Consider the following 20,691-nt stretch of genomic DNA (forward strand, 5'->3'; position numbering starts at 1 on the left):
CCCCCCCCCCTCCCCCCCCCCCCGAAGTCAAACAATATTTTTTTTTTTTCGGTCTGACTGAAAACAAAAGGTATGCCTGCACAAAATATTATCAAGCAGAAATGGACTTGAAAAACAAAAATAATTGTGGTAGCCACCAATATTACAAACTTATGATACCCTTTGGATTTATCATTTTAGAATGTCAGCAGAGGAACCGCCAAAGTGCCAAATGATCCTAGGTAGATTTAAAATAGCATAATTCTGCGGTTCCGGTGAGAACTGGCAAAATGTTTCACAAACTCATCCATGTTGAGGGATCGTGCCCTCCTTGATGCAACACTGAGAATTCCAAGGTGACTTAACCTGGCATCAGCCATTGTTGCCCTAAGGTGGGTTTTAATCAGTTTTAAAGCTGAGAAGCTTCTCTCGCAAGACGCACTGCTGACTGGTGTAACAACAGAAATCTTACAAAGTCAAAATAGCTCATGGAAGACTTCTTTATAAGGTTCTAGAAACAAAACAAAGTCAAGGAGAGTAGACCATTCCAGTTTTCTCTCTACTATCAAGAAGCCGCTTGGTTTGATTAACCTCATGTTTGAGGTCCTCTAAATCTGACTCAAAGGTCTGAGCAAAGGCTAACGGACGCTCCTCATTTAAGAATGTTGCACTCTTTGGGTTGAGGAACTGGACCCCTTGCATTATCCCTCAATTTTTATTTGAAAACGTCTCTTCAGCTCTGCTGTGAGACAGTCAAGCACCTGATAAAAGATAGCTCTTTGGAAGCTCACTTTGGTCACCATTTCTCTGTCCTACAGTGCTCATCATCAATGAGTCATGAAATCTTGAGCTTGTTTTAGACTTTCTTTAACACATTGTTTGTACACTTATTTTGCAGTGCTCTGCAATCTCTTCAACCTCTTTCAATAGTTCTCCAAAGGAACCCTCACTTCTGTAGTCTGTAATGTGTCTGTAAGGGCACCTACTAGATCCACAGCCCTTGCTAGGTCAACAGAGCTGGATTGGAGCATGTCAGAAAGACATTTGGCATCACCAAGCACTTTACAAAAGGTAACCAAAAGCCCTATGAAGTGTAAATCTATCTGAGAAAGAAGGCCCTTTGCCTCCACTGATCTATCACCACTATTTTCAAGTGCGATGTCCTGTAGCAGTCTCAGAACTGCTGGAAGCCTGTCCCTCAGATAATGGCATGCCATGTATCTGCATGCCCACCTTACATCCGTAAGTCTCTGTAGTACCCTGGGCTGCTGCTGTGGATACAGCTCTTTCTGAACCGCAAGTCACTTGAGATGAACGTACGAGCCAGATACAAAGTTATATAAAGCTTCTGCAGGAGAGCAAAAAGGTTAACTGCCTCAGGCACTGATTTTACAGCATCGACAAGAACCAAATTTAAACATTGTGCATTACCATGCACATAAAATACAAATTTTGCACTGTTTTTAATCCATGCAGACACACCAGAAGGCTTTCCGCTCATGACGGATGCACTGTCATAGCCTTGCCCCACAAGATTCTTTTTGTAGTCCAGACCATGTTTTCCAAGGCAATCAATTATCATCTTTGTGAGAGCTGCTGCATCTAAGCTTTCAGTTGACTGAAAGTGTATAAAGCTTTCGTGGATGGCCCCGTTGTAATAGTAACTCACAACTACAGATATTTGTTATTTTTTCTTTAAGTCTTTGGTTTCATCTGCAATTACACTAAAAACTTCATTTTCTTTTAATTCTCTTATTATTTCACTTCGTACCATCTCAGCTACGCCCTCAAGAACTTCGTTCTGGATTTGGTGGCTTGTGTACTTAGCATTGCCACATGCATTCATCCTTTTCTCTATGAGAGGGTCATGCTTTGCTATTTATTCTAAAATTGTCAAAAAAATTACCCCTGTTGTGAGAGTCATCAGACTCTAGATGACCTCTCTGCGTTATATTTTGAGTGGCAGTTAATAGGAAGACATCTGCAATTGTTTTAATGTAAGTACAGTTTGCCTCCACTTTCTTTTTCCGGACCTCATTTATGACATCTAACATTGATGAGTTGCTGTCAATGGCCTTTTTATGCTGATTCCAATCATACATAGCATTCATATGATTCTCTGCCTTTGAATGGAGCTTAAATCCAGAATCTTTTAATAGCGCTTTTTTCCAGTTACAAAAGCCTGACTGGGATGTGAAAGCAGATTCAGGTGTATTGGGCAGAGAAAAATGCCTACAGTCGAAGTTGAATCTTGACTTACAGAATATTCAAGCCATGAATTGTCCTTATACCAGGAGCTGTTAAAATCCCTTTTCCTAGTACCATGCTGAGTTCTGGGAAATGTTTTCAAACACGGCTGTACAGGACCCTCTTCTCTGGATCTTGAAGTGTCTGGAAAACACGTTAAATAATGTGTCATATCTCTATGGGAATGGATAATTAAGGGATCCACAAGATTAGATACTGACAGCTGCAAAATATAGGGCTACCATTAGGTCCTTTTGGAACGGCGTATCTGGTGCTTGATGCAGTTGGGAGGGGCTTGATGACATCTCCTGGCAGCTCTGGCTCACTGTCTTGCTCAGAGCCAGAGGTATCTGTGTCATCCTTTGATAAATCTTTTAAATTAAGAAAACACAAGAACCGTTAGTGTTTAATCACAATAAAAATGCCACAGCCATCAAAACAAGAACACACATGAATCAACAACCAACATTTTAAAGTGAGGCTTAATCTGAAGAAAGTCCTCTATTGTAAAAAGCTGAAGCTAAACTTAAATTCTGAACTGGGCATGTGACTGACTGTCTGGTAGATACTCTGACCTGGTGGTGGTAGACTGGGTTCTTGTGAAGTCTGACCACACTGACTCTGACAAGCCTCAGGTAGGGAGCTGCTCTGGGGTTCGTTGGTGAGGCAAGGGCTGGGGTCTGTTTGCACCTGAGCTGCCTGTTTATTCTTCTTTAAAAATAAGTCTGATATCTTTCCCTTTCTTTTCATGATTGTTTAATTGACCCTATGCAAAATTAAGAAGTCTATGGTTACATCTTAGCATCCAGTTACCGACATTTTAGTCCAATCACAACCTTAATTACAAATCTCCATTATCATAACTGTACCTTAAAATCAACTACCAGCCTAAGTGACTATATCATGGCTAGCCCTACTCTGCAGTAAGTAGCTATAATATGCAAACAGATCTGCAAATTGTAGTAGTCTTTTGAGTAATGTTAAAAGATTGATAATAAAAAAAAAAAAATGTTTTGAGTTCAAGTACCAAAATCTAACTGAGGACAATTGCAGTATTTTGAATATTGAGCCCCCTTTCTGGTTTTCCGGGAAATGGAAAGGGAGGCTGGTTGTAGTCTTTTCGCTCCGTTCTAGCCCTTTTGTTGAGACAGAGAACAGAGCGAAAAGACTACAACCAGCCCGCCTTTCCGTTTCAGGTCAAAGAGCAATGAGTCTTCCACCCGAAATCAATGGATTTACAAAATGCCAAATAAAACACGACAGAAACTGTATTTCGCTACGACACTTGATTTGGAACATCAACGAACAACACTAACCACTCGATGAGTTGCACATTTCTGAAAACAAACGTTTAGGGTTGTTTTAAGGACAGGTTCAGTGTTGGGAAAGTTCACTTTCTATGTGAACTAGTTCAAAGTTCAGTTCACAAATTCTAAAATGAGCTAGTTCAGTTAAACGTTCATAATTAAAATTTTTGAACTAAGTTCACAGCTCCAAAAATGAACTAGTTCATAGTTCTTTTTTTCAATATGTTGCTGTGAGCTAATATATATTTTTTCCCTTTCTGGTTTGTCCAGAATGAAATAGAGAAATAGTTGAATCAAGTATCGTCGCGAAATTTCTATCGTGAAATTTCTACAGTTTCTATCGTGTTTTATTGCACATTTAGCGCATTTTGTAAATCCCATTGATTTCTGTTGGAAGACTCAATGCTTGTTGGCAAGAAACGGAAAGGGGGGGGGGGGGTGTTCACGTTTGGTTGTAGTCTTTTCGCTCGGTTCTAGCCCTACTGTTGAGATGAAGAACCGAGCAAAAAACAGCCCCCCTTTCCGTTTCCAGCCAACAAGTAATGATTCTACGAGGTATTCTAGTCCACTGAGCTATGAGCCAGAGAGAGAGAGCTAACGTTAAATTTATAATTCGAAATTCGTCCCAGCTTTTATACCACAGATACTCTAGGGTCTATAGCATATAACCACGTTGTCTGATTACAGTTTAATTCATTTTTCATAATTTACCAGCTCTCGTTTTGAAGAATAATCACCACGCCATTCGTTTCAATGGGAATCGCGACGGCCTATACTTTCAAAATAAAGTGTACATATTTATTATTTGAAATTCGTCCCTGCCTTTATATGACAGATACTATAGGGTCTATAGCATATAACCGCGTTTTCTGATTACAGTTTAATGTAACAGTAAGCTGGCAACACCGCAACTACAAATTAACCACACAGAGATAACCATGGCAACCGGTCAAACAAATTTTCTTTTTGCGATCATTCTGTGAGCGCATCCGCCGTGTTGATAAACAAATAACCCCCCCATTGAACGAAGTTAAACCAAGTGAGCGTGCCGTTCACAGACACCAGAATGAACGAGTTCACAGTAACGTTCATCAGGCAGTAATACAGTACGTTCAGTTCACGTTCGCCCCAAAATATGAGTTCATGAACTATCGTTCAATGAACACGTTCTGGCACAACACTGGATAGCTTTGTGAATGCCCGTAGCTAGCAAGCCATTGTGAAGCAGGCAGGAGCGATTCGAAATGAGCCAAATACCCGAGACCAGGGTTAGGGTTGGGGGGGGGGGGGCAGTGGGAGCTGAGCTCCCATAGAGAGAGGTCTGGCTATGGTTAGGGTTAGTTAGTTAGTTAATTAGTAACCCTGACCTCTCTCTATGGGAGCTGAGCTCCCATAGAGAGGTCTGGCTATGGTTAGGGTTAGTTAGTTAGTTAGTAACCCTGACCTCTCTCTATGGGAGCTGAGCTCCCATAGAGAGAGGTCTGGCTATGGTTAGGGTTAGTTAGTTAGTTAGTTAGTTAGTTAGTAACCCTGACCTCTCTCTATGGGAGCTGAGCTCCCATAGAGAGAGGTCTGGCTATGGTTAGGGTTAGTTAGTTAGTTAGTAACCCAGATGGTCCCATGAAAGCAGCAAACTCAAATATCTGTGGGGGTCTCTGAAAATACAGCAGCATAATATTCTAATTACAAATGAAGCTATTTTCTCTTCCACATACAGAGTAATATTGACGTTAAGTAAGGGATAATAGAACGCCGGTCATTATCGGGAAAATAAGCCCAGACAGGGCGAACCGGACACTGACGCGAAATGGAGGTGTCTTGCTTCGACCTGAAGGGGCTTATTTTCTATAATGAGCGTCTACTTGCCAAACGAAAAAATAACTTCACAAGGTGTCTTTTTAGAATTTATTTGTTACCATTCGTAGTGTTGATCAGCAGAGATCTCTCTTATCTGATTAACTGTCCGTTATGGAGCCAATTTGCCAATATGCATCTACACAGCGATTCAACTTTCGTAAAAGTTGTTCAGGAAACCTAAACCCGATGCTAAACCTTAAAACTTACTTCAATATGGTGCTTTCGCCCATCGCCGCAGTCAATCTCTCGCATGACTAGTGAGCTGTGGAAAATATTCTCTCTTCCTCGCCAATTTGAAAAAGTCGCCGCCGGTAGCGAATGCATTGCCATTTGAATCAGATTTCAGGGGTGTCCAATGCCACCCCGGCCACCACTTTGGCTCCGCCATTGCGACCAAAAATAGTCATAAAGAAAACAGAACTATAGATAGTTAATGTGACAATCACATTATTGAAAATAGACTCGGTGCAATGATTTACAAACTATCTTTTTGGGATCATGCTTTTGCAAGTAGTTCGCAGCCCCACCTGCCCATATGGACGGCACGCACCTGGCATAGAGCAGTACTCTAATGGAATTAGTGGGCTAAAGTCAGTCCACCTCGAATTTCTTGCAATTGAGAAATAGACGTTTCCCTTTCACTCATATTGTTATGCTAAAACATGGTTGTTTGTTCCTCCCCCCCCCGGGGGCGCTCGGAGGGGGTCTCGTCCGTGGTGTAATTCAATGTAGAAACGCCACTGCGTACTGTGCAGTACAGAAACGCACATTGGTGCCCTCTAGTGCCTCTACTTGGTACTGCCAAAAGGCTCATTGCGCTAACGGTTCAGTATCGTGTTTCTTTTTGGTTTCATGTGTGTTTCTAGAGTATGCAGTCAATTCATAGGGTTATCTACACGGTGTACTTATATTGTAGGCCACGCAAGAATAATATGTATTTGTCTCGTTGCACACACCCCAGCTCGATCCCTCCGCTCAACTACCTCAGCTGGACGTCTGGTACCGCCATCGCTAAGAGCAAGCAAAGGTCGATCAGCAAAGTCACAACTTTTCTCTGTTTTGGGACCTCAGTGGTGGAACGAGCTCCCTACCGATGTTAGGACCGCAGAGTCGCTCACCAGCTTCCGCAAAAGACTCAAAACTCACCTGTTCAGAGTTCATCTCGACTCTGCATAGAAACCAATGCACAGCCACCATTGAATGATGTACGTCCTGGCACTTGTACATTGCACTTATTCAAGGTACTTAATTGTGTAGCATCTACAGTAGCTGCTATCGCTGCTTTACACGGGGAACGGGTTAGCCTAGCGATTGTAATACTTGCACTTGGTTCTATGAACGTCTTTACTGCACCGACAGCGATATATTGTTTCACTTCTTATGACAAATGAACTTATTGTAACAAATGTACTTATTGTAAGTCGCTTTGGATAAAAGCGTCTGCTAAATGCCCTAAATGTAAATGTAAATGTATATTTGTTTTTACCCGTTGTCACAGCGTCAATGGGGCTATTTAGCACAACATGCACAGGTGTCGATTGTTGAAATGACATTAATGGCCCAAACGTGGCAGTTTCTTAAATATGCAACAACCAGCATCTAGTGGACAAAAATAAAATGAAACAGGGCCCAAAAAAATGCAAATAAATTAGCGTGAAAACGAATGCAAAATTATTCACGTTGCACCAATTGTGTTTTTTTCGACCTGGATCCGTAACATATTACATTTCTTATGTTTTATTATCAATGCAATATTTGTCGTTCTTCATGTATATGAAAACCACGAGATTGTTTTTACAAGATTGTTTTTCCAGGGAGCCAGAATAACTTCTTTTTTATATATATATTGGTAGAACATGGATCTTTGCATTAGTTTCCCGCTGAAACTGTGACAATGATGTAAGTTTAAATGATGTTAATTATGACGTTTTAATAGTAAAATTGTAAAATATATGGACGTTCTTCAGGCTAATGACGCAACCTTGTGTTTTATCAAAGCACAATATCCCTTTAATAATTTTACAGCACCACACATTAATAAGCGTTGTGTACGGTGGCCAGATCCGTGTTGTTTCGTTTTTATTTCACGTTGGAGAGGAGAAGATGGACTGAGATAAGGAGAGATGGCGACAGACTGAGAAAAAGGCAGCGAGAGAAGATGTTGAAGAAAGTTGAAGAGAGAGAGAGAGCTTCCCTATAGTGCATAAATAGACGTTAGCACACGATAGAGTACCATCATGAAACTGACCACTCAGGCCCTTCTCCCCTCTATCAAGTTCCGGAGAGGAGGAGCAGGGTGGAGGGAGAGTAGAGTAGAGGCTCGTGGTGCTCCACAGAGATCACAGCTGGAGCCAGATGTTCCCCACATTGTGGCCTGCCCTCAACTCTTTTTATTTAGAAAAAGTTTAAGGATTTGCACAAGCACCCATGATTATGAGTTAGCCTCATTTTATGGTTAAGAAATGTTGGAGTACTCCAGTTATTAGAGTCTATGTCCCAGGATGAATATATCCCTTTTGCTGCATTAATGGCCCAAAGTGCCATGTATCGTTCACTACAAGTACCAAACACTATTTTAAATAATTTCCTAGATCCACATAACATTTATTTTTCGGTGGATTGGCCTACCTCTGTAATCAGATATTTAACATTCTTCCCACAACTTTTTTCTTTTTACATAACATTTGGACGTTTTAACGTGTCAATATTAGATAATATATATTTTTTATCAAGGCTGTTTTCATCTTCCTTTTGTCCCTTACTGGCAGTAATTGGCTTCCATATTATGTTGACATTGTGCAAGACAGAATGGGAAGGTATCAACTAATCATAAGCACATTAATGTTTATGATCTACAGCAAGAAATATCCCAGGAGGACGTCACGTCCTCCTCGTCTTAAAGTTTCACTGTCACGTGACATTATACTTCCTGTCGCTGCGCCTCAAACCAGCCAATAGAAGTGAGAGCATCACGGGTGAGACGTTACTGATTGGGCGGTTTAAAAAGGTGGTCATTTGAACGTAAACGTTAATGTCCTCATTTTGAGACAAGACTTGTACTGCATCGGTCACCAACATTCGCTGGATTAGTCGTTTTAGGTAAGGTTTAAACGTTGTTTTTGATTCAAAATGTTGTCGTTGGGGGTTAATTTCAGTAGTGCTTTCTAAAATTCCTAGTTTAGAGCAGGGCCATGATATTGCCTCTCATCTTAAGCTAATACAGAAAACGAATAGCATCGGGTCTACGAAGAGTTGTATTGTAAAGGTGTGTTAAACATGTCCAAAGCATGTCTCCAACTCAATCAGCGTCGCTCTCATATAGGACGGTTAAAACAGAACATGGAGCAGGACCACAGCTGGGAATACGACGCCCCGTCGCACGTCGTGGACTTCAAGGATCTTGACAGAACGGACACCTCCGACCACTGGTTCGGTGAGTCCACTTTATTCACTTGTTTAATTTGAGTGGTCTTCAAAGCAGCCATCTGGTTCGGTGAGTCCACTTTATTCACCGTAGTGTCATCAGAGCAGCCACTGGTTCCTCTCAGTCCACTTTATTCACCGTAGTGTCTTCAGATCAGCCATCTGGGTTGTGTAGTATTGCGAAGGCCGCGCAGAGAAGGGTTTATCGGTGTGTTTTGTGTCGTGTGTTTCACGTCTTGTTTCGTTCAACTTTAACCCCCTGCCAAACGTTACATTGGGTCGTTTGTGTTTGTATATATTATTATTATATACTACCTGTGATGCACAAGCTGTTGTAACCAATTGTGTCAAAAGGCGTCCATCGCCTCTTGTTCGGCGGCTCCCATCTCTCCCACCCACTACCTACATTTCAGACATTCCTTTGGTCGCTTTTTTTAAATTGTTTTTGAATCTCCCACATTTTGTTTGAGCAAAGTATTGTGTACTCTGTTTGTTAATTCACATCTGAATTAGAATATTTAACTGTAATTTGAAGGTGAAACAATGGCCTATCAATCCTGATTTCTGACTCTTAGAACAACGGGCCAGTGGGTCTGAGGCGCAGCTGGCCACTCCGCTCAACAGAGGCCAGCAGTTCGGTGGAGCCAGTAAAGGTAACCTTCCTAAAGCCATCGTCTGCCCCTATGTGGATGCGGAGGTCGACCCTGGTACGTTGTGATCCCAACCAAGTCCTTATTGTAGTTATATGAGAATTCATTCTCTGTATGTGTTTTAGTCCTTTAGTAGAGGCTTAATTGTTTCCAAAGTATCCAAAGACTTGCAATCAGTACATTCCTGTCATCCAGAGGACCCTGCAATAAGACCTAGTGCTATTAGTAGTTGCATGCTATATGTATTTGATGGCAATCCTATAAATTCCATACAGGGTTGGTAGGACATGGCAGTTCAATTAAATAAATGTATATCCCAATCAGAAATCGTACTTGCTATATCAGCCGATGCTCAAGTTCAGGCCTCGGGAATGACAATCCACCTGCGCAAGGTCACGCCCCATGTCGTTGCCTGATGACAATATCAGGGTTAGGGTTAACCCAACCAATGTCTGGATGTATTCCTGGTCTAGTACCCAGCACCGACGCCGCACCTCCATCTAACATAATCACTTCCTGGGGTCCGAGACAACCTCCCAATCGGAACGCCGCCCGCGGGCCCGCCGCCCAGACCAATCCTTCTGCTCAGCCACGCAGGTTTGTTGCGGTTCTGCTTGTATGAAGTAACAGGTTAGACAGCAGAGATGTAAATGGCTTCAATCTGGTAGACGTCGTTGATCAAAACCATTTTCCGTGCATTCTTGTGGCCAAAGTGGTCAGGATTTATTCACATTTCATCCAGACGTCACAACACTATTGCCAACGTCATCCCATCATGGAGGTGAGCTTTGGATCTTGACAATGAATTTGGCTGATTATTGAAGCCTGCGAGACTACGCACCTACCTGTATAGAATGCCGTGCTCCACTGGGCCACACAAACATTATTCTACCCTACAAACTACAGTAAAATCTGTTTATCTTAACCATGCGGATGTCCATTAATGTTTGGTTCTCTCCTCTCTCCATGAAGGGTGTCTAAGAGGAAAGAGGCCAGCGCTCCAGCTGAAACCACCAGCGCTCCAGCTGAAACCACCAGCGCTCCAGTGGAGTCCACCAGCGCTGTGGTCGTTCCCCCTGTGAAAAAACAAAAAAGGTGGGTAGCTTTAAAATACATGTCAGAAAAATACATGACTTCTACCAGGGTACGGTCATCTTTTGTTCTGTACCAACGATTGCCGTTTAGTAGTACTTGTGTATGCTTTGAGATTTAAACAACAATTTGAACTTCCAATCTTGATTCCCGTTTGCCTCTGTTGACCACCATTTGCAGCATGTTGTCCACTGTGTTTGTAAGGCAGCAGACTCTACGAAGAAGGCAAGTCTTATTCTTCTGACACGATGAGGATGCACTGAGACTGTTTTTATTTTACTGAACATCATGCTCCTGATCTAGATGCCAATGTCTTTATCTGTAACAGTCATAACTAGGGATTGGGATCGAAACCCGGTTCTATCAAGGACCCGGGTCCACTTTTTTCAAAACCCAAAATTCATTAACGTTTAGGCTTATCAATACCACTATCGAGTCCCGTCGTTCGTTTATTTATTTTTTGTCCCGTAGGTCTTGTAACGTAATGTTGTGTCCCTCGAGTTGCCTCACAGCATTTAAATCAAATCAATCCAATCACTGCATCGTGTCCACCAATGTTTTTGAATGGAATTGTAAGCAAACAGGTATTACAAGTGAAGTCTGGCCGTTAACTTTGCTCGCGAGGATGACTGAACGGGCGAAAAGGGCAAAAATCATTTATTGTAAAGGGGGGAACACAACCTCAATGGCCAAGCACAGTAGCATTGTGCATCAAATAAAGACCAAATGCAGAACCTTCGACTGTCTCCGAGTTGAAAAGACTCCTGTCTCCTCCTTCTCCTGTCGCACCGCAGACGGGCCCGTCTTAATCATCCACTCAAACTACGAGCGGTAATCGCACACAGACATTGTCGCTAGTCCCGTCAGTTAAAAATAGTACTCAATTGTGAAATCGGTGTTGTAATCTGCAGCATACAAGCTAGTTATCTTAAAAAGTAAATAAAGTTTCAGATGTGCTGAGTGATGTGTTGAGGGTGGCTCAGTAAAACGACTGTTATCATGATGCGTTCAAATGTAACAGTAAATTGACTTTATGGTGAGAAACATGAGTAATACTGTATAACTCATGTTTCTGTATTACTAATACAGTTGTATTAGTGCTCTAATCATTTTAGTATATATAATTAAAACTACTGATGTCAATATTTATTTAAGAATTACATATTTAATTTAAAATACAATTATTTTCTTTCCTAAATATTTTCCTCATCACTAAAAATGCGTTGTATTTCCACCAATTCATCGAAAAGTATAGATAAAGACTTGGATCGTTAAGGAGTATCGAATGGTATTGATATCAATAAATATTGATGATTCCCATCCCTAGTCATAACAACGTTTCATTTATATCAAATTCCTATGGTGGTATTGGACTGTATCACTTGTGAAAGACCAATCTCTGTGCATCCCTAAGGACTGATATCCACATGCATAAAGCCTTGTCCCTCTGCACCTTTTGGGAAGCACACTTTGGTCTGTTTACTGCGTTGGTTGTCTGTGTGCACTGGGTGTACAACCCAAAATAAACTCTAATAGCTAGATATTCATTGTTAAAGTTCCATTTCCAATTGTGACATGCTGTGTTCAATTGCATTCAGCTCTGTTTTGCTTCCTCCTCCAGAAGCTCGGCCGGCCGCCCTGCTCCTAGGCTGAGCGGTAACCTCCGCAGGAGCTGCAGGCCGCAGACGGCCGCCACCAGCAGCCCACTGTGAGTCAGCCCTCTTCAATGTGACTCCCAGTATGTCCCCTTCAGGGTTGAACGCGTGCCATGTTTGGGTGGGGCTGCCCCTGTTGGTTCTGGCTCACAGGATGGCGCTCGATGGGACCTAACTGATCCGTCCCTATAAGTGGTTGTGGTAGCAGACCCTGCCACCTAAGAGTCTTTGCGGGACTCCTCTGCTGAGACCCAGTTCATCAGCGAGTTGTGACATGGAACAGGGAGATCAGTCATCTGGACGTGTGCTGCCTCACCATCAGACTTGACTCGGGCTGAAGCTGCTTAAACCAGTCACTAAACGCACCACAACGGTGTAGTCAAGAGACACAGAATGTCTGCTGAAATGGTGTAAATGCGATGTTCCTTGACCGCCAGAGGGCTTGGGTCTGCAACGGGGTTCTGACGTCTGCTCTGTGTTCCCCTGAAGGCCCAACAGCACCGAGGCCCTCGAGCTGGAGCGCATCAAGACTCTGCAGAGTGAGGTGGCAGCGCACCGGCGGCAGAACGAGGCCAGCTACAAGGCAGCGCTCGCTGGCGGTAGGCGTCCCTGGGGCTGAAACCACTGATCTGGGATTAGATGGATCCCCCACTCGGGAGGAACTTGTGCTTCATTGGTGTAATTTTATGGCAGAAGCAAGGGCTGGGCGAGATGTAAAAATTAAATCGGGTGAAAAATTTAAGTATCATTATATTATGATTTTAAAATGACTATATATCCTTGCACTTTATTCAATATATTGAACCTCATCTGGAGTGGGGTACTACATCTTGTTGTAATATATTTAGGCTTGAAATCCCCCCCCCCCCCCACTCCTTCAGATCACCTACCAAAGAGGCTGGTTCTGTCCACCACCATTCCCAAGGAGTTCCACTTCTCGACTGACGCTCGTGTCAGGCCCGGCTCTAGCACCGCCAGCGACCAAGGCAACTTCCAGGCCCAGCTCCGAAAACACCCGTCCTCTCCGGTAAGAGCAGTAGGTTTTCTTGTGCTAGGGCCTGAACGCCATTGTTAACGATAGAAAGTTGGATATTTAGGTTTTCTATCATTTTCAACAATCTATTCAGATAGTAGGCTGATTTCACAAAGCACTCCTTCGACTCTTCGAACTTGATCTTGATTTAGATCGAAAAATGAGGAGCAAGTTTTACGGACTCGTCATCGGCAAAATGATATTTGCCCTTGTCCGCTCATTGTCTTCAACCTGTGGGACCTTGGGAGATCCCCGTTATGAGCTGTTGTGACGACGGGACACTACTTGTGTTGCAGTCCAAGGGGCCGAAGGGGCCTACGATGCCCAGGCCCTTCAACCTCTCCGCGGGTAGCAAGCGCAGGGCGGAGGACGCCACCACCCAGCCCTACGTCCCCATCGCCGAGCAGATCGCCGCCTTCCAGAGACGCACCCCCGACCGCTACCACCTGCGCAGCCGGCAGATGCAAGGGAGAGGTGGGTGGATCAGCATTAGGTGTGGCGTGCTGAAGGCGTGGGTGGATGGTCCCGTTTGCTTTTAAGACGTAGCCAATGTGATACAGCTGGTTATGGGGATTATTGATGAGTCATGGCGTGTTGTGAGGTCAGCACTCACACTGGACTACCGCTCATGAACAAGCTCCTCCCCACCCATTGCTGTAGCCCTTCTGTGCCCTGGCTGGCTGCCATTTGTTTCACTGTATTGAATCAGGGTTTCCCCTAGGAAGGAGTTGCAGCAGCGGAGGTCAAATGTTATGTTTTTCACAAGCAAATCTTTTTGTGTGCTCGCAAAGCGCACCCTGCCGGGAGGTTTCTATGTGTCTGCTGACAACATACATACAGTACATTTGTGCACAGTAATGAGCAGGGGAAATAAGGATAGATTGAACATATTACAAGTATAATCTTTAAAACCATTATTTACATTTATTCAACAAAAAATATTTTTCAATAACCACCCTATACAGTAAAATCACATAACCCAAATACTACAACAATCGAAAAGGTCTGTGCCTCAAACCAATGCATCTTCCCCCTCCCTCCCCTCTCCCCATCACAAAGGTTGTAGTAGGACCATAAAGAGGCCATACCTCTATTGAACAAGTTTTGGGGCTCTAGAGTCAATAATGGCGACGCTATTGAAATTGTTGCTAAATAAAAGATCCTCAAAAATAAGAAGATACATTTTTCAAAACTAAAGGTTGTAGTAGGACCATAAAGAGGCCATGCCTCTATGGAACAAGTTTTGGGGCTCTAGAGTCAATAATGGCGACGCTACTGAAATTGTTGCTAAAAAAATGTATATTGACATTTTTGCTAAAAAGAAATTCCTTAAAAATAAGTAGAGATATATTTTTCAAAACTTAAGGTTTCCGTAAGACAAAAAAGGGCCCATGCATATGGAAAACGTTTTGGGGATCTAGAGTCCATAATGGCAACGCTATTGAAATTGTTCCTAAATAAAAAATCCTCAAATAAGAAGAGATATATTTTTCAAAACTAAAGGTTGTAGTAGGACCATGAAGAGGCCATGCCTCCATGGAACGATTTTTTTTGGGCTCTAGAGTCAATAATGGCGATGCTATTGAAATTGTACCATTGTGGTCGTTTTCAGTTTTGCACTTTGCAGACGGTCGCTAAGCTCGTGGCTGAAAGCCGACAGCTCATAGAAGCCAATGCAATTCACCGTTCACTAAAGACGGTTCGTTTGGATGAAAGCAATGTTGTAGCTGGTTCTCTGGGTTACTACACTCAATTGTGACGCAACGATGTTTCACTGATCTATTGAACCGCAAACTCTGAATCTGCGGAAGTTCCGTTTATGCTTTGCTCACAGGTGAATTGACCGGGATATGAAGTGTCCGTAGCGCAAAATAACATTTGTTTCTAAAGAGAAGACGGAGCTCTCCTCTCCGTTTATATGCTTTACTCAGGTGTGTGAATTGACCTTGATATGACGCGTCTGTAGCGCAAAATAATATAACATTAGTTTTTTAAAGAGATAAGGAGCTCTCCTCTTCTCGCCGTTTATATGCTTTACTCACAAGTGTGTGAATTGACCTGGATATGAAGCGCATGTCCAGCGTCCGTAGTGCACGGAATCGTCCGTAGGGCATGGATTCGTAACTTAAAGACCCCATAACATTCGTAATTTAAAGAGATAAGCTGAAGCTCTTCTCTCGTTAAAAAAAAAAAGAAATTCAGCAGCGGCGGTCATATATGCACCTAGCAGCGGCCTACCACCGCTGCTAGGTGCATATGGGGTGAACACTGTTGAATACAATAGTCATGTTGGCTTGGACCCCAGCCTCACTCTACGTCATGTTGGCTTGGATTAAACACGGGTTTGTCCCGGTAGTGGAGCTCATGGTTTGGTTGTGTCTTGTGCCTCCCAGGTCCGTCCCAAGTGAAGGGGGAGCATCTGAAGATCACCCAGCCCCACACCCCCCAGCTGATGACCGGCCAGCGCAGCCGGCCCACCCTGACCAAGAGCCACGCCGAGCTGGAGGACGAAGAGGTCGAGAAGATGCAGAAGTACGTCCTCGGAGCAAAAGTCCATCCGCTATTTCTAACTAGCAATTGGTTTTTGTATTCCTCCCCTTGGGTGACATGTTTGAGGGGCAGGAAACGGCGGCTTGATGTGTAGGAAGGGCAAAGAGGTGACTGCTGCACTTCAATCTGGCGTAGTGTGCACCGGACTGTCGCTGGGTTGGGGGTCCCATCCGCTCAGGGTTAGCTAGGCCCTGGGCCCCGCTAACCACGTCCCCTTGTAACAACATGAGCGTGTTACTCCCCAGAGCCTCTAGGGCGTCCAGGTAGGGACTATGGCACCACGGGGGGAAATCTAAAGGCAGAACTCCTTCTGCTCCTCTAGGTTCCAGTTCAAGGCCCTGGAGCTGAACAGGAAGATCCTGGAGGGCGCGCTGAACCCCAAGAAGCCGGCGGCCAAGGAGCCCACGCGGACCCAGAGCTTCGAGCTGCAGGTGGACCAGCGGCTGCAGCAGCGGCAGGCGGCCCGCAAGCCCGAGGAAGAGGAGAGGCCTGTGGTGTTCCACCCCCGGCCGCGGCCAACACGCCTCCTGGCGGAGGTGGTGGTGAGTGATTTAAAGGGGTCCTATTATGGCCCTTCTACCAGATCAAACAAATGAAAAATAAAGGGTTGTTAAGCACATTATTCTTTCTCCTACTTTTATGAGTATCACAACCCCTATGTGAAACCCCCAGTTGACAGTTAGACGGCTATGTGAGGGCTCTGCCTTTGGAAAAGCATAAAACGGAGATGTCCCTTCACAACAAAAAAACGGCTTCGGACTTTGAGATTATTTGTTAGCACTTTGAGATAATTAGTTTGATCCCAAACTTTACTTGATGAGAGTAGCAAAATCGAACTGTCCTTCTGACTGATTGTGAATCATCCGACCCTCTCCCGTTGACTCCCAGCTAAAGTACAACGTCACCTCGTACCGGGGGTAAAGGAAAGCCCCTACGGGATTCACAACAAGCCGTTTCTAGGCAGCTCAGTAACAGATTTGCGGTATTAATTGACTTCCTCTTGTGGCCGCTTTGTGGTATGGTATCTTTGCCAACCATTTACATACCGAAAAACATATGTAAAGCACAATAGAAGGGAAATAACAGAAAAGCATAATAGCGCCCCTTAAATAAAAGTCATCGTTAATGACCAGTATCGTGCTGAACAAGATTCAACCAGACTGTTGCCGAACCATGACTTTCAAAAGTGCTTTCTGAGCTGTGTATGTAGTAAAGATTTTTATTTCTAAATGTTGTTGCTTTGATCTAAACCTGCTGCCGCTATGACCTTAGATCATCATGAGCCCACAGTAAAAAATAAATGGCGTCAAGGCAAAGTTTCGGCTCCCAAACGGAGAGTGTGTAAATCTCATAAATCCAAACATTTTAGTTGTGGACAATGTCTGAAATCCCTTTTTTTCCTCCACAGGGAGTCCCAGATAAGAAGGTGGCCCATCCCACAGTCCCAGAGTCCCCAGCCTTCGCCCTGAAGAAGAGGGTCCGCTTGGAACCTAAAGCAGAGGAGGTACACTTTATCGCCTGTTTCATCGGCTTCATTTCAGATTTCTTTTGGCTGAGATGTTTGAATATCTGCTCCACTGCCGTCTGTTGATGAAGGATCTGTGCCTCCCGCTCTTCTCCCCCTCCAGGTGAAGCCCCCCTCTCCGATCAGAGCCCATCCTGTGCCCCACTTCGGCCTGCCCTTCCAGCCACGGTTGCCTGAGAAGAGCCAGGTGGAGTCGTGTCCCTTCTCCTTCGACGTGCGGGAGCAGGAGAGCCGGGTGCTGAAGGAGAAAAAGTTGGAGATGTTGAGAAACGAGGAGGTAGGACTCCCCTGGCATTCTGCTACTCTAAAGAGAGAGGGTTAGGTTTAGGTTAACCCTAACCCTAACCCTTTAAAGAGAGGGGGCTCCTAGTGATGCTTTTGAAGTGGAAGTACTATGTTCATACTGCACACCTTTATTGTCACCTGGGGAGATGGTAATCTGTTAATTTAATAATAAATTGGTTACATTTACACATGCTTTACGTGCACCAATACAAACATAAGTTTGCATACGGTTTTGATTCTTGGGTTGAATGTATTTTTTCCTCGTGGATCCTTCAGGTACCAAAGTTCAAGGCCCAGCCCCTGCCTGACTTCCACGAGGTGAACCTCCCTGAGAGGAAGGTGGTGCTCTCCACCAAGCCGGAGCCCTTCAGGCTGAGGGTGGACGAGAGGGGGGGGGTGAAGACGGACCGCTGGGACAAAATGGTGGGGGGCCTGTAAATACATCTGCTCAACAAGAAATGGTCCCGGAGAGGAGTGCTGTGGGCGGACTGGTCCATCTCTAACTCTGGAGGGTTCTCCTTCTTCAGGTGAAGGAGGAGCAGAAGAGGCAGGTGGAGGCCACCACCTTCAGGGCCCGGCCCAACACAGTGATCCACAAGGAACCCTTCCAGCCCAAGAAGGAGAACCGCTGCGCTGCGGGTAAGTAGGCGCAGATCCTGTGGCGCTCGCACGCCTGGCACAACCTGGAGGCATCACAAATGTACTCTCCTCGGCCTGACCGGGACTTTCTTCGATCCATAAGAAGCATTATTTATTTGGCGGGCGGCAGCACTATAGCTCCAACAGGCAGTGTCCCCCCCACCTGCTGTATTTCACTCCCTTCTCGTCTCCCTGTAGACGACACTAACCATTCCACAGTTCCAGAGGCCTTCCAGCTGTCTACGGAGCGCCGCGCCGTGGAGCGGCAGGAGTTTGAGCGCGCGGCCATGGAGAAGGAGGCGCTCCGAGCCCGCATGGAGGAGCAGCAGCGGCGACTGGCGGAGGAGCGCGAGGTGGAGGAGGTGGCCAGGATGCGCCACGAGCAGGTAAAGGGGAGCACGAGGTGGCGCGGCGGTTTAGGGTGAAGGCTAGTAGGGGATGCTCTGGACCCCTGTGTGTTTGGCCTCTTGGGCATGTGACCGTCGATAGTTTAACTGATGCATTTTTCTTATTTTCTTCTAGTTCATCTTGTAAATAACCAGAATGTCTGTACCTTCAAACTGCCGCTCAGCCTGGGCACTGGACTGTAAATATTGCAACGGGACAAAAAGCTTTGAAGTGCTGTTCCTAACTCCTCCCTCTCCCTGTCCAGGTGCACAAGGCGCAACCTGTCAGGAAATACAAACCGGTGGAGGTGAGGAAGTGCGACACTGCGCTCACTGTGCCACAGTCTCCGAAGTTCTCCGACCGTTTCCACTTGTAGAGTTATGGTTGGGCCCTAACCCTGTGCTCTGTTAGAGTTATGGTTGGGCCCTAACCCTCTGCTCTGTTAGAGTTATGGTTGGGCCCTAACCCTCTGCTCTGTTAGAGTTATGGTTGGGCCCTAACCCTCTGCTCTGTTAGAGTTATGGTTGGGCCCTAACCCTCTGCTCTGTTAGAGTTATGGTTGGGCCCTAACCCTCTGCTCTGTTAGAGTTATGGTTGGGCCCTAACCCTCTGCTCTGTTAGAGTTATGGTTGGGCCCTAACCCTGTGCTCTGTTAGAGTTATGGTTGGGCCCTAACCCTCTGCTCTGTTAGAGTTATGGTTGGGCCCTAACCCTTCCCTGTTGTAGCCCTGACCCTTTCCTCTTCTAGTGTACATTTTAAAGTTGTCTTGTTTTAAACCTGAACTTGTTTTTCATCCTTTTTGTTGTAAACTTTAATAAATGTTATTTACAACAAAACGTTCTCTTGCCAGTGTCTTGTTGTAATGTCGATGTGTTTTTTATTTGTTCCCTTTACTAACGTTTAGTTATGGTCGCAAGTACTCATTTGTCAGTTATGGTATTTGGGTCACTATTTAACTGAAAATGGAAGACTACTGCTTCCTAAATTCCAGAGTGGTCGAGAAAACAGTGGTGACACTCCCGTTGACTCTGGAAGCTTTTTGCCGCTTAGTTCCAAAAATCCCTTCTACGGCGTTGGACATGATTCATTTCCATTGCTGGCCTTCAAGTAACTTATGAGGTTATTGCTTAAATAGCTACCTCTTGAATTTTCAACTTTATGATGGATCTATGTATCTTCATTTGTGCAGTGTAATTATTGTGTTAATGTAAAACTGACATTAACATGTATGCAATAAGTCAAACAAGTTCTGGGGCATGTGTTTTAATTTATATCAGGTTGTTCCTGGCCCTCTGAACTATTTCTGGACCTGGTGCTGGACAGGGGTTGAGATAAGGTCAGGCTGGATCCGAATCCTCCTGATTCGTCTCACTGGGACCAATTACCAAATCAATCTTTATCTGCATTTTAACTCGTTCACTTGACTCAATGCTCTGAAAGATTTTGCTTTAGGCGGAAATGTGCAGAAATGCACTTGTACTATAGCTGCTTTCGCTATCCACGTTTGAGGTTATAGCCGGTCTAGTAGCAGTTGAATACGCTTTGGGTCATTCAGTTAGTGATTTAAAAAATCTCTTCTAATAGTAATTTTAGCCACATTTGTCGCAGGTCATGGTGTTTTAGGGGTCATGGGTTCCTGACCGGTCCTGTTGCCAGACTCCGTTGGAGGCAAATTTAGAACTAAGTTGGCCCAAAAACTGGACGTGCATTTGCCGAACGATAGGAGCCTGTCTGTGTCTTACCTGCTGTAAGCACGCTGAAAGACACCAGGTGATGGGTAGAGGTGGGGGCCCCAGGTGATGGGTAGAGGTGGAGGCCCCAGGTGATGGTAGAGAGGGGGGGGGGCCCAGGTGATGGGTAGAGGTGGAGGCCCCAGGTGATGGGTAGAGGTGGAGGCCCCAGGTGATGGGTAGAGGTGGGGGCCCCAGGTGATGGGTAGAGGTGGGGGCCCCAGGTGATGGGTAGAGGGGGAGGCCCCAGGTGATGGTAGGGGGGGGGGGGGCAGGTGATGGGTAGAGGTGGGGGCCCCAGGTGATGGTAGGGGGGGGGGGGGCAGGTGAT

At 44.9% G+C, this 20,691-nt stretch overlaps 1 protein-coding gene across 4 annotated transcripts; it reads left to right on the forward strand.

Annotated features, from left to right (window-relative positions):
- The first annotated feature begins 8,390 nt into the window (after window positions 1–8,390).
- On the forward strand, window positions 8,391–19,401 carry LOC307091540 (targeting protein for Xklp2-like). Of its 4 annotated transcripts, XM_079759180.1 has the most exons (18): window positions 8,391–8,489; window positions 8,713–8,823; window positions 9,389–9,520; window positions 9,937–10,060; window positions 10,436–10,558; window positions 10,736–10,780; window positions 12,177–12,263; window positions 12,700–12,809; window positions 13,092–13,237; window positions 13,540–13,717; window positions 15,637–15,775; window positions 16,116–16,335; window positions 17,202–17,297; window positions 17,422–17,595; window positions 17,880–18,026; window positions 18,131–18,242; window positions 18,441–18,628; window positions 18,895–19,401. In XM_079759180.1, the coding sequence occupies exons 2-18, from the start codon at window positions 8,730–8,732 to the stop codon at window positions 19,003–19,005; spliced, it is 2,226 nt and encodes a 741-aa protein (XP_079615306.1). In that variant the 5' UTR covers window positions 8,391–8,489; window positions 8,713–8,729; the 3' UTR covers window positions 19,006–19,401. The 4 variants fall into 4 exon arrangements, with proteins under 4 accessions (XP_079615306.1, XP_079615303.1, XP_079615304.1 ...); XM_079759177.1 differs by lacking the exon at window positions 10,736–10,780; XM_079759178.1 differs by lacking the exon at window positions 10,736–10,780 and having other exon boundaries at window positions 18,462–18,628.
- Window positions 19,402–20,691: the final 1,290 nt, after the last annotated feature.

This window comes from Pollachius pollachius, assembly GCF_949987615.1.
Source record: "Pollachius pollachius genome assembly, contig: scaffold_47, whole genome shotgun sequence".
In the NCBI taxonomy this organism is placed as follows: Eukaryota; Metazoa; Chordata; class Actinopteri; order Gadiformes; family Gadidae; genus Pollachius; species Pollachius pollachius.

Excerpts from the sequence above, each read along its gene's own strand:
- LOC307091540 (XM_079759180.1), top strand. The coding sequence starts at position 8,730 with ATGGAGCAGGACCACAGCTGGGAATACGACGCCCCGTCGCACGTCGTG. Across the intron at positions 13,718-15,636 it reads CCGGCAGATGCAAGGGAGAG|GTCCGTCCCAAGTGAAGGGG; the intron begins GTGGGTGGATCA and ends TGTGCCTCCCAG. Across the intron at positions 16,336-17,201 it reads GCCTCCTGGCGGAGGTGGTG|GGAGTCCCAGATAAGAAGGT; the intron begins GTGAGTGATTTA and ends TTTCCTCCACAG.